The sequence below is a fragment of the Carassius auratus genome, chromosome 22, assembly GCF_003368295.1.
Source record: "Carassius auratus strain Wakin chromosome 22, ASM336829v1, whole genome shotgun sequence".
NCBI lineage: Eukaryota > Metazoa > Chordata > Actinopteri > Cypriniformes > Cyprinidae > Carassius > Carassius auratus.
The window spans coordinates 30,889,433-30,910,999 of NC_039264.1; the positions used below are offsets into that span (position 1 = coordinate 30,889,433).

General features: G+C 39.6%; 1 protein-coding gene across 1 annotated transcript in view; it reads right to left on the minus strand.

Moving 5' to 3' along the window:
• The window catches only part of LOC113040335 (protein NLRC3-like), a 28,097-nt gene that overhangs the window by 4,815 nt on the left and 1,715 nt on the right, over window positions 1-21,567 (minus strand). Inside the window, exon 2 of the mRNA XM_026198690.1 lies at window positions 21,237-21,341. Within this exon, the coding sequence (XP_026054475.1) occupies window positions 21,237-21,341 (105 nt within the window). The remainder of the gene's footprint in view (window positions 1-21,236; window positions 21,342-21,567) is intronic.

Consider the following 21,567-nt stretch of genomic DNA (forward strand, 5'->3'; position numbering starts at 1 on the left):
GGCACGTATAACTCCACTACTTAAGAAACCCAACCTCAACCCATCTCTTTTAGAGAACTACAGACCAGTTTCTCTTCTTCCTTTCATTGCAAAAACACTTGAAAGAGCTGTGTTCAAACAAGTCTCTACATTTCTCACACACAACAATCTCCTTGACAGCAACCAATCTGGATTCAGAAGTGGACATTCAACTGAGACGGCCTTGCTCTCAGTTGTTGAAGCTCTAAGACTGGCAAGAGCAGAATCCAAATCTTCAGTACTTAACCTGCTTGATCTGTCCGCTGCTTTTGACACGGTTAATCACCAGATCCTCCTATCAACCCTACTGGCAAATGGCATTTCAGGAACCACACTTCAATGGTTTGAGTCTTACCTATCAGATAGGTCCTTCAAAGTATCTTGGAGAGGTGAGGGGTCCAAGTCACAACATCTAACTACTGGGGTGCGTCAGGGCTCAGTTCTTGGACGTCTTCTCTTCTCTGTCTACATGGCATCATTAGGTTCTGTCATTCAGAAACATGGCTTTTCATACCACTGCTATGGTGATGACACTCAACTCTACCTCTCATTCCATCCAGATGATCCGACGGTAGCTATTCGCATCTCAGCTTGTCTAACAGACATTTCTTCCTGGATGATGGACCATCACCTTCAACTCAACCTTGCCAAGACAGAACTGCTTGTGATTCCAGCAAACCCATCGTTCCATCACAATTTCACCATCAAGTTAGGCACTTCAACCATAACTCCTTCAAAAACAGCTAGAAGGCTTGGAGTTATGATTGATGATCAGCTGAGTTTCTCAGACCACATTGCTAAAATGGTCCGATCCTGCAGATTTGCTTTATTCAACATCAAGAAGATCAAGCCCTTTCTTTCGGAACATGCTGCACAACTCCTTGTTCAAGCTCTTGTTCTGTCCAGGCTGGACTATTGCAATGCCCTCTTGGCAGGTCTTCCAGCCAATTCTATCAAACCTTTACAATTAATTCAGAACGCGGCAGCAAGATTAATTTTTAATGAGCCAAAAAGAATACACGTCACACCTCTGTTTATCAATTTGCACAGGCTTCCAATAGCTGCTCGCATAAAATTCAAGGTATTGATGTTTGCCTACAAAACTACCACTGGCTCTGCACCCATTTACCTAAATTTGTTACTTCAGACTTATGTGCCCTCTAGAAGCTTGCGTTCTGCAAGTGAACGTCGCTTTATTGTGCCATCCAAAAGAAGCAAAAAGTCACTTTTACAGACTTTTAAATTAAATGTTCCCTCCTGGTGGAATGACCTTCCCAACTCAATCCGAGCAGCTGAGTCCTTAGCCATCTTCAAGAATCGGCTTAAAACACATCTCTTCCATCTTTATTTGACCCTCTAACTTTATCACTCAATATTCTAATTCTATTCTTAAAAAATCTAACTACCTTTCTAATCTTTTTGTACTCTATTTTTCTTTTCATTTATTATGCAATTATATATATGTGTGTATGTGTAAAGACCTCTAACTAGCTTGCTCTATTCTTTTTTTTATTCTATCGGTTTTCTTTTTATTTATTATATTATTTAAAATCCCATGATACGTGTACTGTGTTAACCTAACTGAGACTTGTTATAGCACTTATATGTCATTGCTCTTTTTGTTGTTTTTGATTGCTTCCACTGTCTTCATCTGTAAGTCGCTTTGGATAAAAGCGTCTGCTAAATGAATAAATGTAAATGTAAATAATATCTATATATAATATGCCTACATACACTCGCGCAGGTGCCTCGTGCACATATTCACTGGAAACAGCGCTGCCATTTACCATGCCATTCTGCGTGAGCAGCGGTCCACTTTGACATTTTTGCTCACAATCATTTTTTTCCGTCAATACTGAAACACGTGTGAACTACAAAGTCTATTTTACCTAATGAATAACAGTTCAAATGGGCAACATCACGAATATGGAAATGTTTGGATTAGTCCCGAATAAGAGGTAAGCCCAACCTTACCTTTTGTTTCGCTTTAACTTATTATTATTATTATTTTTGTTTATAGCTAAGCCTATATTATTATATACTGTGATTAGTGAAGTGACATACAGCCAAGTTTGGTGATCCATATTCAGAATTCGTGCTCTGCATTTAACCCATCCAAAGTGCGCACGCACACAGCAGTGAACACACACACACACACACAAACACACACACACAGACACACACACACAGAATGAACACACACCCGGAGCAGTGGGCAGCCATTTATGCTGCGGCGCCCGGGGAGCAGTTGGGGGTTCGGTGTTTTTGTGTCTTTGGAAAGACCACCCTTTGGGCTTTACTTTTTATCAACCAGATTTGATAATGCTCAAAAATATTAAAAGTTATAGACACTGAAGTGCCTTGAATTTTTTTTTACCACACTTATTTGATATAAAAATACATGAAATCAGTCCTAGAGCAATCTAGAAAAGTCATGGGTTGAAAGTCACATGTCTCATGAGTTTCTATTTCAAATCTGAATAAAAAATCTTGGAAAATGTGGCTCCTGCAAATATTTTGATGAGACTGTCTACACCCCCCACCCCCCACCCCCAACCCAAATATAATAAATATTTACCAAATGTATTGAAGGCTTCTACAAACTATTTAGTCATTAAGCATACCACTGCATAGTTTTTTTTTTCAATTATAAAACACTAGACATAAACTTGATGTCTAAGTGATTTATTTGAGCACTAGAAAAATACATTAAGAATCATTTCTGTAAGAAAAATAATAAAAATAAAAAGAGATGCATGTGCATGTACATCGGGGAGTGCATGTACAGTTCTCTCTCCACCTTCAATACCACGACTTAGGTGCCCTTGAGCAAGGCATCGAACCCCCAACTGCTCCCCGGGCGCCGCAGCACAAATGGCTGCCCACTACTCCGGGTGTGTGTTCACTGCTCTGTGTGTGTGCACTTCGGATGGGTTAAATGCAGAGCACAAATTCTGAGTATGGGTCACCATACTTGGCTGAATGTCACGTCACTTTCAATTACAGGAAATCCTGGGATTGCTAGAAATGCAGCATTTAGAATGAATTACAATGCAAATAAATGCTGATGGCCACTTTTACAGATGGTAATAACACAAATGCGCCATAAAGTAAATAATCCACTCTCTCTATTCATATAGACGCGTTCACTTTGATAGCCGTGATCATACAGAAATAGCGAGCTGATTTGCACTCAAACAGATGGTAATCATGCAGATACATTCACATTCAGCATAAAACACACTTTCTCATATATTAAAACTGTTGAAAAATAAAACAAAACAAAAAAAGGCGATCGCTATAAGTTCCGCCTCCATCAGTTGACAGGTGCGTCACGAGAGAGCGCCAGAATTCAAATATACTTACTATAATATCTTTCGTTCACTATTTTTGTGTGGATCATCTCATTCTGTTTGTGACACTGTATGCTACAAAACCATGCTGTTTTTTTACTACCAAGACGCAGTTTCTTAGCCTGAGCTATTCCATAATGGACACAAACAGTTCTGTCGCTGAAGAACTGAAATGTAAACAAAGGAATTATGATCAATATTACAACGTTATTGCTTCACTGGACCAAATATGCTCAATGAGATGTCGTTCAGTGGACCCTTACCTTTCTAACTAAACCGGGATTTACAGCTGTGGATGTGTTTAGGTCTCGTTATTACGATGGATCTGGTATGTACTGCGTTTCCATTATTCATGTTTTTATGTGTACTGCTTGCACAAATGTAGCAAATACAGTCTTTATAAGCTTTCCATTGAAAAACAGCGAACTGTCGTCGATGATTGAGGCTTAGATCTTTATAATAATATACAGTTTGTCAAGATTAAATTTGTCCCGTTTCATTTAATCGATTCATAAACACTGACACGTGTGAGTTGAGGGGCGTTGAGGAGGCCTGTGTCGGGGTGCAGGCTAACAGGTTAAATTACACAAGTTTTGATCGTACAGATAAGAGCAATACATCAATCGAGTCTGTAAAGAGTGTACTTTTAATTGTATACACATAATAACAATAAAACTTTGTGCATTTATAAAATAGAGTGTGCTGTCTGCCACCTTAGTTCTGCGTGATCTTCATTTAGAAACGCGTCATTAAAATGAACTTTAATTCAGCAAATACTCAACACAGAGACATGAGATAGATCTATAGAAAGCATGACGTGTCTACTCTTAAACTGAGCAAGTCTTATCGATTATTCTGTGATAAAGTAATCCATATGAAAACAATGAGATGTCCAGTCTTTCACGTCTCCCTTCATTATATGTAATGTGACCACGCCCACGTGCCGAGTGTGCTATTGATATTACAATCATCTACGTGAAGCTCACAGTGGGTAAAAGGCAACTGTCTGCCTAATTACTTTTAGTTTCATTACTGGGCAATTCGTTACTGATGTGACATTTGCAGTCAAAACCTGGGGCTGGATTCACGAAAATCTTCAAGAAATTAGTTAAGAAATTTCTTAAGATGAATTCCACCAAGTTCATAAGAATGATCTTCTGACTTTGACTGGCACTCAGGTTCACATTTTTAATGCTGTCAGTTTTTGAACAGTTACTTTTAGAATAGCTTAGAATACTTCTACAGCAAATGCCTCCTGCCCATTCATATGCGCTGATTACTGCCAAAGATTGTCGTTTTAGAGTTGTTACTGAGTTTTGAAGTCAACAAAAGGCTAATCATGAACGATCATTGTTTATATTATCAGTCATCGCTGTCACTTCAGAAAACCTGTGCACATCCCTATTAATAGTCCTACTATGTATTATATGTAGCTGTTGTTGTTATGCTTAATGTAACAATTCATTTGAAATAACCCAATAAATTCATTAAATAATTATAAATAATAAATAATAAAGTCTGGGGCTGTCCTAAATTTAAATTAGTTATTTACAATGATTTCTAAGAAGATTCTTTTCAAGAATTTGAATTATTTTTAAGTTTTGTCTTAAGAACAATCTCAAGAAAAAAAAAGAAAAGAATATTCTTAAGATTAATTTTTGGGAATACAAAATATTCTGAATTTTTTTCTAAAGTTCAAAAATAAGAAGAAAATGGCAGTTAAGAAGAAATTTCTTCTTAAGAATGCTTCGTGAATCAAGCCCCTATACTCTAAAAAATAATTCAGTGGCTCTGTTGCCACTACTTAATTTAATTTAATGTATAAGTGCAAGTTAAAAATTCAAATTTATTGATTTAATTAAAATTTTAAGTGCTAAACATTTTTAAAGAGTTATGACATCTTAATGTTGATTTCAATCAGGACCACTTCCGTCAAGTATATTTATGACAATTATAATTGCATACAGTTAGTGTTGGCGGTATGGTTATGTTCTGGGCAACACTCCACATGCCTGTCCATGCAGCCATGCTTGGACAAAGTGGGGAGAGCAGCAACACAAACCCCACTGGGGTACAGAACAGAACCATTATAAGCATATATATATTAGAAGCATATATTCTCAACATCTAACTAATGGGGTGCCTCAGGGCTCAGTTCTTGGACCACTTCTCTTCTCTGTCTACATGGCATCATTAGGTTCTGTCATTCAGAAACATGGCTTTTCATACCACTGCTATGCTGATGACACTCAACTCTACCTCTCATTCCATCCTGATGATCCGACGGTAGCTATTCGCATCTCAGCTTGTCTAACAGACATTTCTTCCTGGATGATGGACCATCACCTTCAATTCAACCTTGCCAAGACAGAACTGCTTGTGATTACAGCAAACCCATCGTTCCGTCACAATTTCACCATCAAGTTAGGCACTTCAACCATAACTCCTTCAAAAACAGCTAGAAGCCTTGGAGTTATGATTGATGATCAGCTGACTTTCTCAGACCACATTGCTAAAACTGTCCAATCCTGCAGATTTGCTTTATTCAACATCAAGAAGATCAAGCCCTTTCTTTCGGAACATGCTGCACAACTCCTTGTTCAAGCTCTTGTTCTGTCCAGGCTGGACTATGGCAATGCCCTCTTGGCAGGTCTTCCAGCCAATCCTATCAAACCTTTACAATTAATTCAGAACGCGGCAGCAAGATTAATTTTTAATGAGCCAAAAAGAATACACGTCACACCTCTGTTTATCAATTTGCACTGGCTTCCAATAGCTGCTCGCATAAAATTCAAGGCATTGATGTTTGCCTACAAAACTACCACTGGCTCTGCACCCATTTACCTAAATTTGTTACTTCAGACTTATGTGCCCTCTAGAAGCTTGCATTCTGCAAGTGAACACAATTACGTGAGTTGTAAACAAAATGTGAGAGACTGCTTCCAATGAAGAGACTGTAAAGAAAAAACAAAGTTAGATCGGATTACTGGTTCAGTTGGTGGAGTTGGGGTTGGAGGAGGGAGTTAATTGCAAGCATACACCCCTAGCAGCAGCAGCAGCATAATACAACGACAGTTTGTATATTATCCAATTTAAAGTGTCTAACATGCTGAAAAATCAAATTTAGGTGGGGGGTGGGAGCGTCACCCAAAGTTAAGCAATAGAGGATGTGCAACAAGTATATTCTTAAAATGCTTAAAGCAACTGTGATTGTAAAGTGGGAAGCAAATGCCCCTAGCAGCAGCAGTCTGATATGATGGCAGTATATCCAATTTTATGTATGTACCATGCTGTAAAAATCACAAAGGGGGAAGAGTCACCCCAAGTTAAACAACTGAGGATGTGCAACAAGCATGTTTCTTAAAATGCTTAAATCTCATGGCAATCCCGAGTACCCACAGAGCAATACCGAATCCCCATCTCCAAAAATCTCCAGCCTTGTAATATCTGCAAGACAAAAATACAGCTTCTCTCTGGAAAACCAAGCTCCTGTAGGCATGCTTTGGGCGGAGCTATAATACTGATGTTTCGTGTTGTTTTCATTAACATATATTCACTTATGTGCTGATTTCCGACAAAAGACAGAAATCTGATGCAGTTGTACTTACTTGAATAGCTCAATGAAAACACTTGACCAAATTTTCCTGTCATTGTATGAATTATACAGATTAATAAACCCATTTGTAAATGTCGTTGCAAGCACTATCTGCGCTCATAAGCCGCCCCCTCATGATTCATTGTTTAACGAAACCTGGTGAGAAATCATGTATTTTTCCATGTAAGTACAGAATTATTATTAGGTTTTTTTTTATATCAGAATTCAATTCATTTCAGAGCTGCATTACAGAAGGTCTTAGGCTGCGGCTATTTCCCTTGCTGAATTGACATGCCTGTGTTGGCGTTTTCCAGTTTACTCTTCATGCAGTTAACATTATTTGTGGATGTTTTCAGCCAGCATCACTACAGAACATTTAATGTTCTCATGTGTCACACAACACGCCAATATCAATAATTCTGTGTCATAGCTGAATGGATGATGCAGTTTATCACTTTACATTGTTGCGCAAACGCAACGCTGAGCGGGAGACTCTGCTCTTGCGTGCAGCTGGTGGATGCAGTGCGTAGCGCCACTTCACACTTTTTTGGCAGTTTGGTGTAATTTAGAAACAGTGTCTAATGTGGTGGAGGTTTCCCTCGCTTCGACGCAGCTCAAGGTTCGAATATTAGTCTTAATTCCAAGCAAGTGTGAGCAGTTATTAAAAATATTAATGCAACCGCGGGCGTGTTTCTCTCTCTCTCTCTCTCTCTCTCTCTCTCTCTCTCTGGTAATTTGCATATCATCGTAGGCCACTTAGTATGTCCCAAATCGAAGCACGACCACATGCAGCCTAAACACCATATCGGATTAGATAACGTCTCATGTAAACAGTCCACCGAATCTTTAAATCTGAATGAAAAAAAATGTAAATACATGTAAACGTGGCTATTGAGATCACGTTCTTATAAGCCTATGTATAGAAGCCATAGAGCGATAAATTCGTGCTTTTGAAGCTGCGTGCATCTGAAACACTCACACGGCTAATGTGACATCAACCTTAGAAATAAACACCAGTGACATTGAGATTTCGCCGCTAATACAGCGAACCCCCATTGAAACGCTTACACGAAAATGCTGGTCTCATTTAACACTTTTCTAATGGCCTTATCGGCGTGTCCTTAGAGCGATTGCATGCTCTAGCTGCGTATTGCTTCAGGTGTATGAACATGGATGTATAAATGCTGCTGCTAATATGCTTAATATTCGTTCCTGCAACCGATGCAAAACCATGTTAACCACCAGGCAACATACACAGCGATATGGATTAAAAGAGCATTTACTTATCTTAGATGCAGATTTCAGATGTTCTGGAACAAACTGCAACAGTTTGATTTGCAAGCAGCGATGCGATCAGTTAATTGCAAGCAGCAATGCGATGGAAGAGACACTGAAGAATGGGAATTTAAATAGACTGCAGGTGATAGGTGTCAAGACTGGATTGGTACACGTCAGGAACAGCTGACTGTCAGCTGATGCAAGCGTGACTAACGTGGCCTGACTGAACTAACGCGATGCTCAATAATTACATCAACGTAATACTGTGTGTAACTTCAACTTAAATATCTGCGTTAGTTTGTTTAAAACATTATTTAAATTGTACTAACTCTCTAACTTTTTTCAAGTTCACGTTTCAAGTTCCCAGCATGCTTTGCATGTGACTGAATAATGAGCGGTAATGTAGAAATAAACTCATATTTTATGCATTTCTATTCAAAATCAGAACAAGAGAAGATTTATAAACTTTAAGCATTTAAAAGTGTTTCTGTTATGTTGGTGGTTTTTATGAGATTACCATTGTGCTGAAGAGTACAGCGTTTGCTTAGGTTGAAAACAGACTCACTGGGCATTATCTTAAATGCGGTTTCAATCAGAACTGTTTCATAAAAAATAATATTTTGGTTGTTTCTGTAACCAGTGTTCATGATTGAATCAAATTTAAAACAATGTGAAAAAAGCAACTTAGAAAAATTAAGTTGTTCTAACTTAGCTGTTCTGAGTATTCAACTTAATAATTGTTGGTTTTAGGACAACTTTGAAGAAAGGTTTTGATCCAATTCAAATGTTGACTACTGTATAGTGCAATATAGTTTATTACCATATTTTTCAGACTATAAGTCGCACCTGAGTATAAGTCGCATCAGTCCAAAAATATGTCATGACGAGAAAAAAAAAAACATAAGTCGCACTGGACTATAAGTCGCATTTATTTAGAACCAAGAACCAAGAGAAAACATTACCATCTCCAGCCGCGAGAGGGCGCTCTACGCTGCTCAGTGCTCCTGTAGTCTACACTGAAGACACAGAGCGCCCTCTCGCGGCTGGAGACGGTAATGTTTTCTCTTAGTTCATTTCTCTTGGTTCATGTCAAATTAATTTTGATAAATAAGTCACACCTGACTATAAGTCGCAGGACCAACCAAACTATGAAAAAAAGTGCGACTTATAGTCTGGAAAAAACAGTAGTTATAATAACTTAATTTCAGAAGAAGTTGCCTTAACTCAAAAAGTTTTTTTTTTTTTTTTTGTTGCGTCCAAACTATATTTTTTAGAATGTGCAATATAAATTCTCACAGAATGTAGTCTATTCATTAACAATATACTGAACCATCTCTTTGTTTTTCTAAATCCCAAACAGAGTCCAGAAAATCAGAAAAGTATCCATCTATGAATGTGTTTTGTAGGCTATTTTAGACTTATAAAATACAAATGCATGACAAAAAAAAAAAAAAAAAGAGCTGAGCTTTTGGGAGACAATATATTATGTAGACTTTCTGTGATTTACAATGCACATACCAGAAGCAACAATATCTGCAGAATGGAGAAGGGTTGGCCATTCTCAAAAATAAAATATAAATTTTATTTACATTTTTGTTTTTGTGTTTCACAGGAAAAATCTATGTTAAGGCATCTCTCCATTACAGACTGTTCTGAAAGCAGAATTTATGCAAACACGTATAAAATGCTTTAAAAACTTTAAAAGAGATGTCTAGAGGGTATTTAATAAGTCTGCCCCCCACGTAAGATTTTTCTAGTTACTAGAGATGTCTGGAGGGTATTTAATAGGGCTGCTTATTAAATACCTATTAAATCCCCCACGTAAGATTTTTCTAGTTACTAAAGATGTCTAGAGGGTATTTAATAGGTCTTTTAATTGAAGGATATTTGACACTTTAAAATGATCTAACAGCAAATGCTGCTCCAATTCTTTAGTTGATCGAGATTGAACGGATGCATGACTCTTATAAACTTGTTTTAATAAATCTCTTTTGCATTAAATAAAAGATATAAAGCAGCTTAAATTAAATTTTATTGTACAAATAATTATAAACTGCTATAGACTTAGATGGCAGTTTCACATTTGGGATATGCATTAAAAAGTAAATAATTTTTTACATGCAATTATCCAAAATAAATCCAAACAAGATTTGTAATGAAGATAAAATATGTACACAAATAAGAACAAATGTTGCACATTGCACTCAGCATCATGCACGGCACGCAAATATTGCGCTCTGATATTTTGAAGAATATACACACCTGTATTTAAATGCAGCTATATTTTTTTTACCTTACTTAAATTGTATGAAAGAAAGTAAATAAGGCTCCCTTTAAAATCACTGAAGTTGTCAATTAATAAAGCTCTTTTTTACATTGTGTGCATTTTGTTGAGAGAATTTGAGTTTAAACATGAGGATGTTTTATTCGAGTTTCAGTGATTTAGCCAAATCGTGCAGGTTTCATTTATTAATTTCTTGTTTTAATGAGGCCTTAACAATGGGAGCAAAATTATACAGTGCCTCATGTTTTACTAAAATAAAGGAAATAATTTATAAAACATGCAAAACTTTCTTAGTGTACAGACAGATATCTTTTTCCCAATAAGTTATCTATATAAGTTGACTGTTGTGTTTTTGTATTCACGGAAACATGGCTCAGCAACAGCGTTCCAGATGGCGCTATTCAGCTCGACCAGCTGACGAGCGGACAGAGTCCTCGTCGCGGGAGGAAAAACCTGCGGCAGCGGGCTTTGCGTTTACATCAATGACGCGTGGTGCCGTGATACTGTTGTGATCAGCAAACACTGCTCACCCCTGGTGGAGTTTATGATTATTAAGTGCCGGCCGTTCTATCTGCCGAGGGAATATACTGCTATACTGCTCATTTCGGTGTATATTCCCCCGAACAACATCAACAGCAACAGGAACGACGCACTAAATGAACTGTACCAGCACATCAGTGAGCAGCAGACAGCACACCCCGATGCTTTTCTCATCATAGCTGGGGATTTCAACCATGCTGACCTAAAGAGTGTGTTTCCAAAAATACACCAACACATTAACTTTCCAACAAGAGGTAATAACATTTTGGACTTTGTTTACACCACACAGAGAGGAGCTTACAAAGCCCTCGCCCTCCCCCACCTCGGAGCCTCAGACCACATCACTGTCATGCTAATGCCTGCATACAGACCACTCATTAAAGTCGCCAAACCAGTTCAAAAACAGATTAAAGTGTGGCCAGAAGGATCATCAGAGGTTCTTCAAGACTGCTTCAACACAACTGACTGGGACATGTTTAAGCAGGCTGCCACATTCAATAACACCACTGACCTCCAGGAGTACTCAGAGACTGTCACTGCCTACATCAACAAGTGTATTGATGATGTAACGGTCACAAAAACCATCACTGTCCGGGCCAACCAGAAGCCATGGATGACAGGGGAGGTCTACAGACTCCTGAAGACACAGAACACTGCCTTCAGAGCTGGAGATGAGGTGGGCCTGAGAACAGCCAGGGCCAACCTGTCCCGCGGCATCAGAGAGGCTAAGAGACAGCACTCCAGGAGGATAGCCCATCAATTCAGTGACAGCAGAGACACTAGGAACCTGTGGCAGGGGATACAGACCATTACAGACTACAAGCCCCCACCACGGACCTGTGACAGCAACATCTCTCTGCTGAACGAGCTGAACACCTTCTTCGCTCGCTTTGAGCAACAAAACAGCACCACTGCACAGAAGACTCCACCTCCTCCCGGCGACCAGGTGATGACACTGACCTCAGACAGCGTGAGGAGATCCTTTAGCAGGATCAATGCACGCAAAGCTCCGGGTCCTGACAACATCCCTGGGCGTGTACTGAAAGACTGTGCAGCAGAACTCACTGATGTCTTCACAGACATTTTCAACATCTCACTGAGTCAGGCTGTTGTTCCCACATGTTTTAAAACTACCACCATCATTCCAGTCCCGAAGAAGCCATCTCCATCCTGCTTCAATGACTACCGTCCTGTTGCACTTACTCCCATCCTTATGAAGTGCTTTGAACGGCTAGTCATGCACCACATCAAGTCTGCCCTCCCCCCCTCCCTGGACCCCTTCCAGTTTGCATATTGGTCCAACCGCTCGACCGATGATGCCATCTCCACTACCCTCCACTCAGCACTCACACATCTGGACAAAAAGGACTCATATGTCAGAATGCTGTTCATTGACTTCAGTTCAGCATTCAACACAATCATCCCTCAACAGCTCATTTACAAACTGATCCAGCTGGGGCTCAACACTTCGCTGTGCAACTGGCTGTTGGACTTTCTGACTGGAAGACCTCAGGCAGTACGGGTCGGCAGCAACACATCCAGCACCATCACACTGAACACTGGGGCCCCCCAAGGATGTGTGCTGAGCCCCCTCCTCTTCACTCTGCTGACCCATGACTGCACACCGTCACACAGCTCCAACCTCTTTATTAAGTTTGCAGATGACACGACGGTGGTGGGTCTCATTAGCAACAAAGATGAGACAAACTACAGGAGTGAGGTGAGCCGCCTGGCTGGGTGGTGCAGTGACAACAATCTCTCTCTGAACATGGAAAAGACGAAGGAGATTGTTGTAGACTTCAGGAGAGCACACACTCAGCACGTTCCTCTGACCATCAACGGTGTGACTGTGGAGAGAGTGAGCAGCACCAAGTTCCTGGGTGTGCACATCACAGAGGACCTCTCCTGGACTGAAAACACAGCAGCACTGGCCAAGAAATCAAATCAGCGTCTCTACTTCCTCCGCAGACTGAGAAGAGCCAGAGCCCCGCCCCCCATCATGTACACCTTCTACAGAGGCACCATCGAGAGCATCCTGTCGAGCCGCATCACTGTGTGGTACGGCGCCTGCAACGCGTCCTGCTGAAAGACTGCAGCGCATAGTGAGAGCAGCTGAGAAGATCATTGGTGTCTCTCTCCCCTCCCTCCAGGACATTTACGGAACACGTCTCACCCGCAAAGCCCTCTGCATCGCAGGTGATCCCACACACCCGTCCCACAGCTTCTTCAGTCTGCTGCCATCAGGGAGGAGACTGCGGAGTCTCCAGGCCAGGACCAGCAGACTGAAGGACAGCTTCATCCACCAGGCTGTCAGGAAGCTGAACTCACTCCCGAAACTTGCCCCCCCTCCCCTCTTCTGCCCCAGGCACCACTGAACTATGATTTATTTTTAATTTTATTATACGTCTTTTTAACATTCCCTTATTGTATAGTTGTATCTACATTTTTTTATATTTTGATTAGATTTTTAGGCTTTAATGTTAATGTTATCTGTGTGCACCGGGGGTCTTGAGAGTAACGCAATTTCGATTCTCTGTATGCATGTACTGTACATGTGGAAGAATTGACAATAAAGCAGACTTGAACTTGAACTTATCGGTCAAAATAAAGGACAGGTAACGAATAAAGTATGTGCGTGTCAAAAATGCAAGTTTTTTTATTAAAGGAATTTTTCAATATAAATTAAAAATGTATTTGTGACAAATATAGGCCAAATATGTGAGAATATTGACATTTTGCATATAAATCCATGTAGCCTAGCTCACTAAAATGAGCTAAAATTTGCTCCGATGCAAAGTAAACCACCATTTCTTTAGGATAATATAACAATCCATATTACAAAAATAAAACTGCACACCTATTAAATGTTTCAAATCTAAAATATGGTGTAATACTGTGTAGCTTAGAGAAAATATAAGCAGTGGCTCAAAAGCTTGACATTTATCCTGCTTTATTTAGTTCTAAGAAATGCATATAACTTTATAAATACTAAACATTAGACACTAAACAAAGCTGACAGCTATTTTTGCGAAAATATTTGTTGATGCGCTTGTTTGATAACTTGTGGTTAAAGCGCCACTCAGCGATCAAAAGCTGCAAATGCACTTTACAGACACGGCAGTGGCACAAAGCTCATTCTGGTTGGCCACTTACTGTATCTCAAATGAGTTAATGTGTGTTCCTTTTATCAGTTAAAATGTAGTCTGATTTATATTATTTATTCTAATTTTTAATTCAGTGGTTTCAACTTTTAACTTAGTGTTATAAATGCTTTAATGGTTGAACGCACAATCTGCAACTATGTTAAAATGTTCTTAAAAAAAAAAAAAAAAAAAGGTCATTACATTTTGCCCACAATACATTTAATATAGTCGGTTTTAGCCCTTTTTTTTATTATTTGATTGATTATTTAGGTTGCATTTTCTGTATACTTTTATTTTTGGACTAATAATAAAGTCAACTAATTGTAGTCTATGTGAGAGAGTCAGTGGTAATATCAATGTGTTCCTAATGGTCAGTGATAGAGGAGCTCATTTTAGCCTGACAGTAAGTCTGCTCTGGACCAGGTTAGTTTCCCAGCATAAGTTGCCAGAGTGACTTAGCTTGAGCTATGGTAATTTTGTTTTATGAAACCAAATCAAGTGAAAATAAGTCAGACTAACTGAAATAAGCCTGGCTTATTTGGTAAACTTGTTTTATGAATCAGCCCCCAGGAGTTCTTCAGTCTCGTTTGAAATGTTTAATGCTGCGAATGGTAATTAAACAGATGGAAGGACATATTCATGTCTCTATGGTGAATTTATGCCTCCTTGCTGCTGCTTGTTTAATTGTATTACTGGAATTAAGCTCCAGACTGACTTCAATAAACAAGGAAAGTAGATATTATGATCTGTGATTTATTGTTTTATTAAGTTAATTTCTATCACAGATATCCCAGTGGAGAAATTAGCTAATGCGATGTTCTAACACAAAACACATGAAATACCTTTCAGTAGCTGATGGTGTTTCCTCACTGAATAACGGTGGTTCACCTTTTGACCAGTCACTCTTCACAGACACATGTGAGCCTGATCTTACACTGATTACACGAGGGAGAGAGAGAGAGAGGGTCTCATTTGAAAAGGTTAGCTAATGCTATGTTGTAAATGGTCATTTCTGTAGATAGATGGACACATTCATGTTTGATTGCAGAGATATTTTCAAGAGTGAATTTATGTTCTCAGACACAGTTTAATGAAGAAACAAGCAGAAACTCTGTGATTTATTGTGTCGTTTAATTAATTTCTATCAAAAATATCCCAGTGGCGAAATTAGCTAATGCTATGTTCTAACACAAAACACATGAAATACCTTTCAGTAGCTGATGGTGTTTCCTCACTGAATCTCGGTGGTTCACCTTTTGACCGGTCACTCTTCACAGACACAGAGCTGGACACATGTGAGTCTGATCTTACACTAATGACACAAAGAAAAGGAGGAGAGCTTTTTTGAATACAAAAAAAAAAAAAAAATACTAAAAAGAAATTATGTAAAAAAACAAAAAAAAAAAAACAAGAGAAAAGTAGCATCCTGATGTGACATATTCAGCTACATTCTCCTCAGTCTCAGTCGTCTCACTTCTCTCACCTTCCTCATTTATATCTTCTCTAGTAATGGTGGCACTGACCCCAGCTTCAGCACTCACCCATCCTTTCATTATTTACAGCTTCAGCATCAAACTTTCTCAACAAATACACTTCTTATACAGACAGAAATGGAATTCGTTACAGTACTAGTAACATGACCTTTTCTTCACGCCCCACAGAAGTTGTAACTGTGTATCTTGTATAGTTACTAAAGATGTCTAGAGGGTATTTAATAGGTCTTTTAATTGAAGGATATTTGACACTTTAAAATGATCTAACAGCAAATGCTGCTCCAATTCTTTAGTTGATCGAGATTGAACGGATGCATGACTCTTATAAACTTGTTTTAATAAATCTCTTTTGCATTAAATAAAAGATATAAAGCAGCTTAAATTAAATTTTATTGTACAAATAATTATAAACTGCTATAGACTTAGATGGCAGTTTCACATTTGGGATATGCATTAAAAAGTAAATAATTTTTTACATGCAATTATCCAAAATAAATCCAAACAAGATTTGTAATGAAGATAAAATATGTACACAAATAAGAACAAATGTTGCACATTGCACTCAGCATCATGCACGGCACGCAAATATTGCGCTCTGATATTTTGAAGAATATACACACCTGTATTTAAATGCAGCTATATTTTTTTTACCTTACTTAAATTGTATGAAAGAAAGTAAATAAGGCTCCCTTTAAAATCACTGAAGTTGTCAATTAATAAAGCTCTTTTTTACATTGTGTGCATTTTGTTGAGAGAATTTGAGTTTAAACATGAGGATGTTTTATTCGAGTTTCAGTGATTTAGCCAAATCGTGCAGGTTTCATTTATTAATTTCTTGTTTTAATGAGGCCTTAACAATGGGAGCAAAATTATACAGTGCCTCATGTTTTACTAAAATAAAGGAAATAATTTATAAAACATGCAAAACTTTCTTAGTGTACAGACAGATATCTTTTTCCCAATAAGTTATCTATATAAGTTGACTGTTGTGTTTTTGTATTCACGGAAACATGGCTCAGCAACAGCGTTCCAGATGGCGCTATTCAGCTCGACCAGCTGACGAGCGGACAGAGTCCTCGTCGCGGGAGGAAAAACCTGCGGCAGCGGGCTTTGCGTTTACATCAATGACGCGTGGTGCCGTGATACTGTTGTGATCAGCAAACACTGCTCACCCCTGGTGGAGTTTATGATTATTAAGTGCCGGCCGTTCTATCTGCCGAGGGAATATACTGCTATACTGCTCATTTCGGTGTATATTCCCCCGAACAACATCAACAGCAACAGGAACGACGCACTAAATGAACTGTACCAGCACATCAGTGAGCAGCAGACAGCACACCCCGATGCTTTTCTCATCATAGCTGGGGATTTCAACCATGCTGACCTAAAGAGTGTGTTTCCAAAAATACACCAACACATTAACTTTCCAACAAGAGGTAATAACATTTTGGACTTTGTTTACACCACACAGAGAGGAGCTTACAAAGCCCTCGCCCTCCCCCACCTCGGAGCCTCAGACCACATCACTGTCATGCTAATGCCTGCATACAGACCACTCATTAAAGTCGCCAAACCAGTTCAAAAACAGATTAAAGTGTGGCCAGAAGGATCATCAGAGGTTCTTCAAGACTGCTTCAACACAACTGACTGGGACATGTTTAAGCAGGCTGCCACATTCAATAACACCACTGACCTCCAGGAGTACTCAGAGACTGTCACTGCCTACATCAACAAGTGTATTGATGATGTAACGGTCACAAAAACCATCACTGTCCGGGCCAACCAGAAGCCATGGATGACAGGGGAGGTCTACAGACTCCTGAAGACACAGAACACTGCCTTCAGAGCTGGAGATGAGGTGGGCCTGAGAACAGCCAGGGCCAACCTGTCCCGCGGCATCAGAGAGGCTAAGAGACAGCACTCCAGGAGGATAGCCCATCAATTCAGTGACAGCAGAGACACTAGGAACCTGTGGCAGGGGATACAGACCATTACAGACTACAAGCCCCCACCACGGACCTGTGACAGCAACATCTCTCTGCTGAACGAGCTGAACACCTTCTTCGCTCGCTTTGAGCAACAAAACAGCACCACTGCACAGAAGACTCCACCTCCTCCCGGCGACCAGGTGATGACACTGACCTCAGACAGCGTGAGGAGATCCTTTAGCAGGATCAATGCACGCAAAGCTCCGGGTCCTGACAACATCCCTGGGCGTGTACTGAAAGACTGTGCAGCAGAACTCACTGATGTCTTCACAGACATTTTCAACATCTCACTGAGTCAGGCTGTTGTTCCCACATGTTTTAAAACTACCACCATCATTCCAGTCCCGAAGAAGCCATCTCCATCCTGCTTCAATGACTACCGTCCTGTTGCACTTACTCCCATCCTTATGAAGTGCTTTGAACGGCTAGTCATGCACCACATCAAGTCTGCCCTCCCCCCCTCCCTGGACCCCTTCCAGTTTGCATATTGGTCCAACCGCTCGACCGATGATGCCATCTCCACTACCCTCCACTCAGCACTCACACATCTGGACAAAAAGGACTCATATGTCAGAATGCTGTTCATTGACTTCAGTTCAGCATTCAACACAATCATCCCTCAACAGCTCATTTACAAACTGATCCAGCTGGGGCTCAACACTTCGCTGTGCAACTGGCTGTTGGACTTTCTGACTGGAAGACCTCAGGCAGTACGGGTCGGCAGCAACACATCCAGCACCATCACACTGAACACTGGGGCCCCCCAAGGATGTGTGCTGAGCCCCCTCCTCTTCACTCTGCTGACCCATGACTGCACACCGTCACACAGCTCCAACCTCTTTATTAAGTTTGCAGATGACACGACGGTGGTGGGTCTCATTAGCAACAAAGATGAGACAAACTACAGGAGTGAGGTGAGCCGCCTGGCTGGGTGGTGCAGTGACAACAATCTCTCTCTGAACATGGAAAAGACGAAGGAGATTGTTGTAGACTTCAGGAGAGCACACACTCAGCACGTTCCTCTGACCATCAACGGTGTGACTGTGGAGAGAGTGAGCAGCACCAAGTTCCTGGGTGTGCACATCACAGAGGACCTCTCCTGGACTGAAAACACAGCAGCACTGGCCAAGAAATCAAATCAGCGTCTCTACTTCCTCCGCAGACTGAGAAGAGCCAGAGCCCCGCCCCCCATCATGTACACCTTCTACAGAGGCACCATCGAGAGCATCCTGTCGAGCCGCATCACTGTGTGGTACGGCGCCTGCAACGCGTCCTGCTGAAAGACTGCAGCGCATAGTGAGAGCAGCTGAGAAGATCATTGGTGTCTCTCTCCCCTCCCTCCAGGACATTTACGGAACACGTCTCACCCGCAAAGCCCTCTGCATCGCAGGTGATCCCACACACCCGTCCCACAGCTTCTTCAGTCTGCTGCCATCAGGGAGGAGACTGCGGAGTCTCCAGGCCAGGACCAGCAGACTGAAGGACAGCTTCATCCACCAGGCTGTCAGGAAGCTGAACTCACTCCCGAAACTTGCCCCCCCTCCCCTCTTCTGCCCCAGGCACCACTGAACTATGATTTATTTTTAATTTTATTATACGTCTTTTTTAACATTCCCTTATTGTATAGTTGTATCTACATTTTTTTATATTTTGATTAGATTTTTAGGCTTTAATGTTAATGTTATCTGTGTGCACCGGGGGTCTTGAGAGTAACGCAATTTCGATTCTCTGTATGCATGTACTGTACATGTGGAAGAATTGACAATAAAGCAGACTTGAACTTGAACTTATCGGTCAAAATAAAGGACAGGTAACGAATAAAGTATGTGCGTGTCAAAAATGCAAGTTTTTTTATTAAAGGAATTTTTCAATATAAATTAAAAATGTATTTGTGACAAATATAGGCCAAATATGTGAGAATATTGACATTTTGCATATAAATCCATGTAGCCTAGCTCACTAAAATGAGCTAAAATTTGCTCCGATGCAAAGTAAACCACCATTTCTTTAGGATAATATAACAATCCATATTACAAAAATAAAACTGCACACCTATTAAATGTTTCAAATCTAAAATATGGTGTAATACTGTGTAGCTTAGAGAAAATATAAGCAGTGGCTCAAAAGCTTGACATTTATCCTGCTTTATTTAGTTCTAAGAAATGCATATAACTTTATAAATACTAAACATTAGACACTAAACAAAGCTGACAGCTATTTTTGCGAAAATATTTGTTGATGCGCTTGTTTGATAACTTGTGGTTAAAGCGCCACTCAGCGATCAAAAGCTGCAAATGCACTTTACAGACACGGCAGTGGCACAAAGCTCATTCTGGTTGGCCACTTACTGTATCTCAAATGAGTTAATGTGTGTTCCTTTTATCAGTTAAAATGTAGTCTGATTTATATTATTTATTCTAATTTTTAATTCAGTGGTTTCAACTTTTAACTTAGTGTTATAAATGCTTTAATGGTTGAACGCACAATCTGCAACTATGTTAAAATGTTCTTAAAAAAAAAAAAAAAAAAGGTCATTACATTTTGCCCACAATACATTTAATATAGTCGGTTTTAGCCCTTTTTTTTATTATTTGATTGATTATTTAGGTTGCATTTTCTGTATACTTTTATTTTTGGACTAATAATAAAGTCAACTAATTGTAGTCTATGTGAGAGAGTCAGTGGTAATATCAATGTGTTCCTAATGGTCAGTGATAGAGGAGCTCATTTTAGCCTGACAGTAAGTCTGCTCTGGACCAGGTTAGTTTCCCAGCATAAGTTGCCAGAGTGACTTAGCTTGAGCTATGGTAATTTTGTTTTATGAAACCAAATCAAGTGAAAATAAGTCAGACTAACTGAAATAAGCCTGGCTTATTTGGTAAACTTGTTTTATGAATCAGCCCCCAGGAGTTCTTCAGTCTCGTTTGAAATGTTTAATGCTGCGAATGGTAATTAAACAGATGGAAGGACATATTCATGTCTCTATGGTGAATTTATGCCTCCTTGCTGCTGCTTGTTTAATTGTATTACTGGAATTAAGCTCCAGACTGACTTCAATAAACAAGGAAAGTAGATATTATGATCTGTGATTTATTGTTTTATTAAGTTAATTTCTATCACAGATATCCCAGTGGAGAAATTAGCTAATGCGATGTTCTAACACAAAACACATGAAATACCTTTCAGTAGCTGATGGTGTTTCCTCACTGAATAACGGTGGTTCACCTTTTGACCAGTCACTCTTCACAGACACATGTGAGCCTGATCTTACACTGATTACACGAGGGAGAGAGAGAGAGAGGGTCTCATTTGAAAAGGTTAGCTAATGCTATGTTGTAAATGGTCATTTCTGTAGATAGATGGACACATTCATGTTTGATTGCAGAGATATTTTCAAGAGTGAATTTATGTTCTCAGACACAGTTTAATGAAGAAACAAGCAGAAACTCTGTGATTTATTGTGTCGTTTAATTAATTTCTATCAAAAATATCCCAGTGGCGAAATTAGCTAATGCTATGTTCTAACACAAAACACATGAAATACCTTTCAGTAGCTGATGGTGTTTCCTCACTGAATCTCGGTGGTTCACCTTTTGACCGGTCACTCTTCACAGACACAGAGCTGGACACATGTGAGTCTGATCTTACACTAATGACACAAAGAAAAGGAGGAGAGCTTTTTTGAATACAAAAAAAAAAAAAAAAAAAAAAATACTAAAAAGAAATTATGTAAAAAAACAAAAAAAAAAAACAAGAGAAAAGTAGCATCCTGATGTGACATATTCAGCTACATTCTCCTCAGTCTCAGTCGTCTCACTTCTCTCACCTTCCTCATTTATATCTTCTCTAGTAATGGTGGCACTGACCCCAGCTTC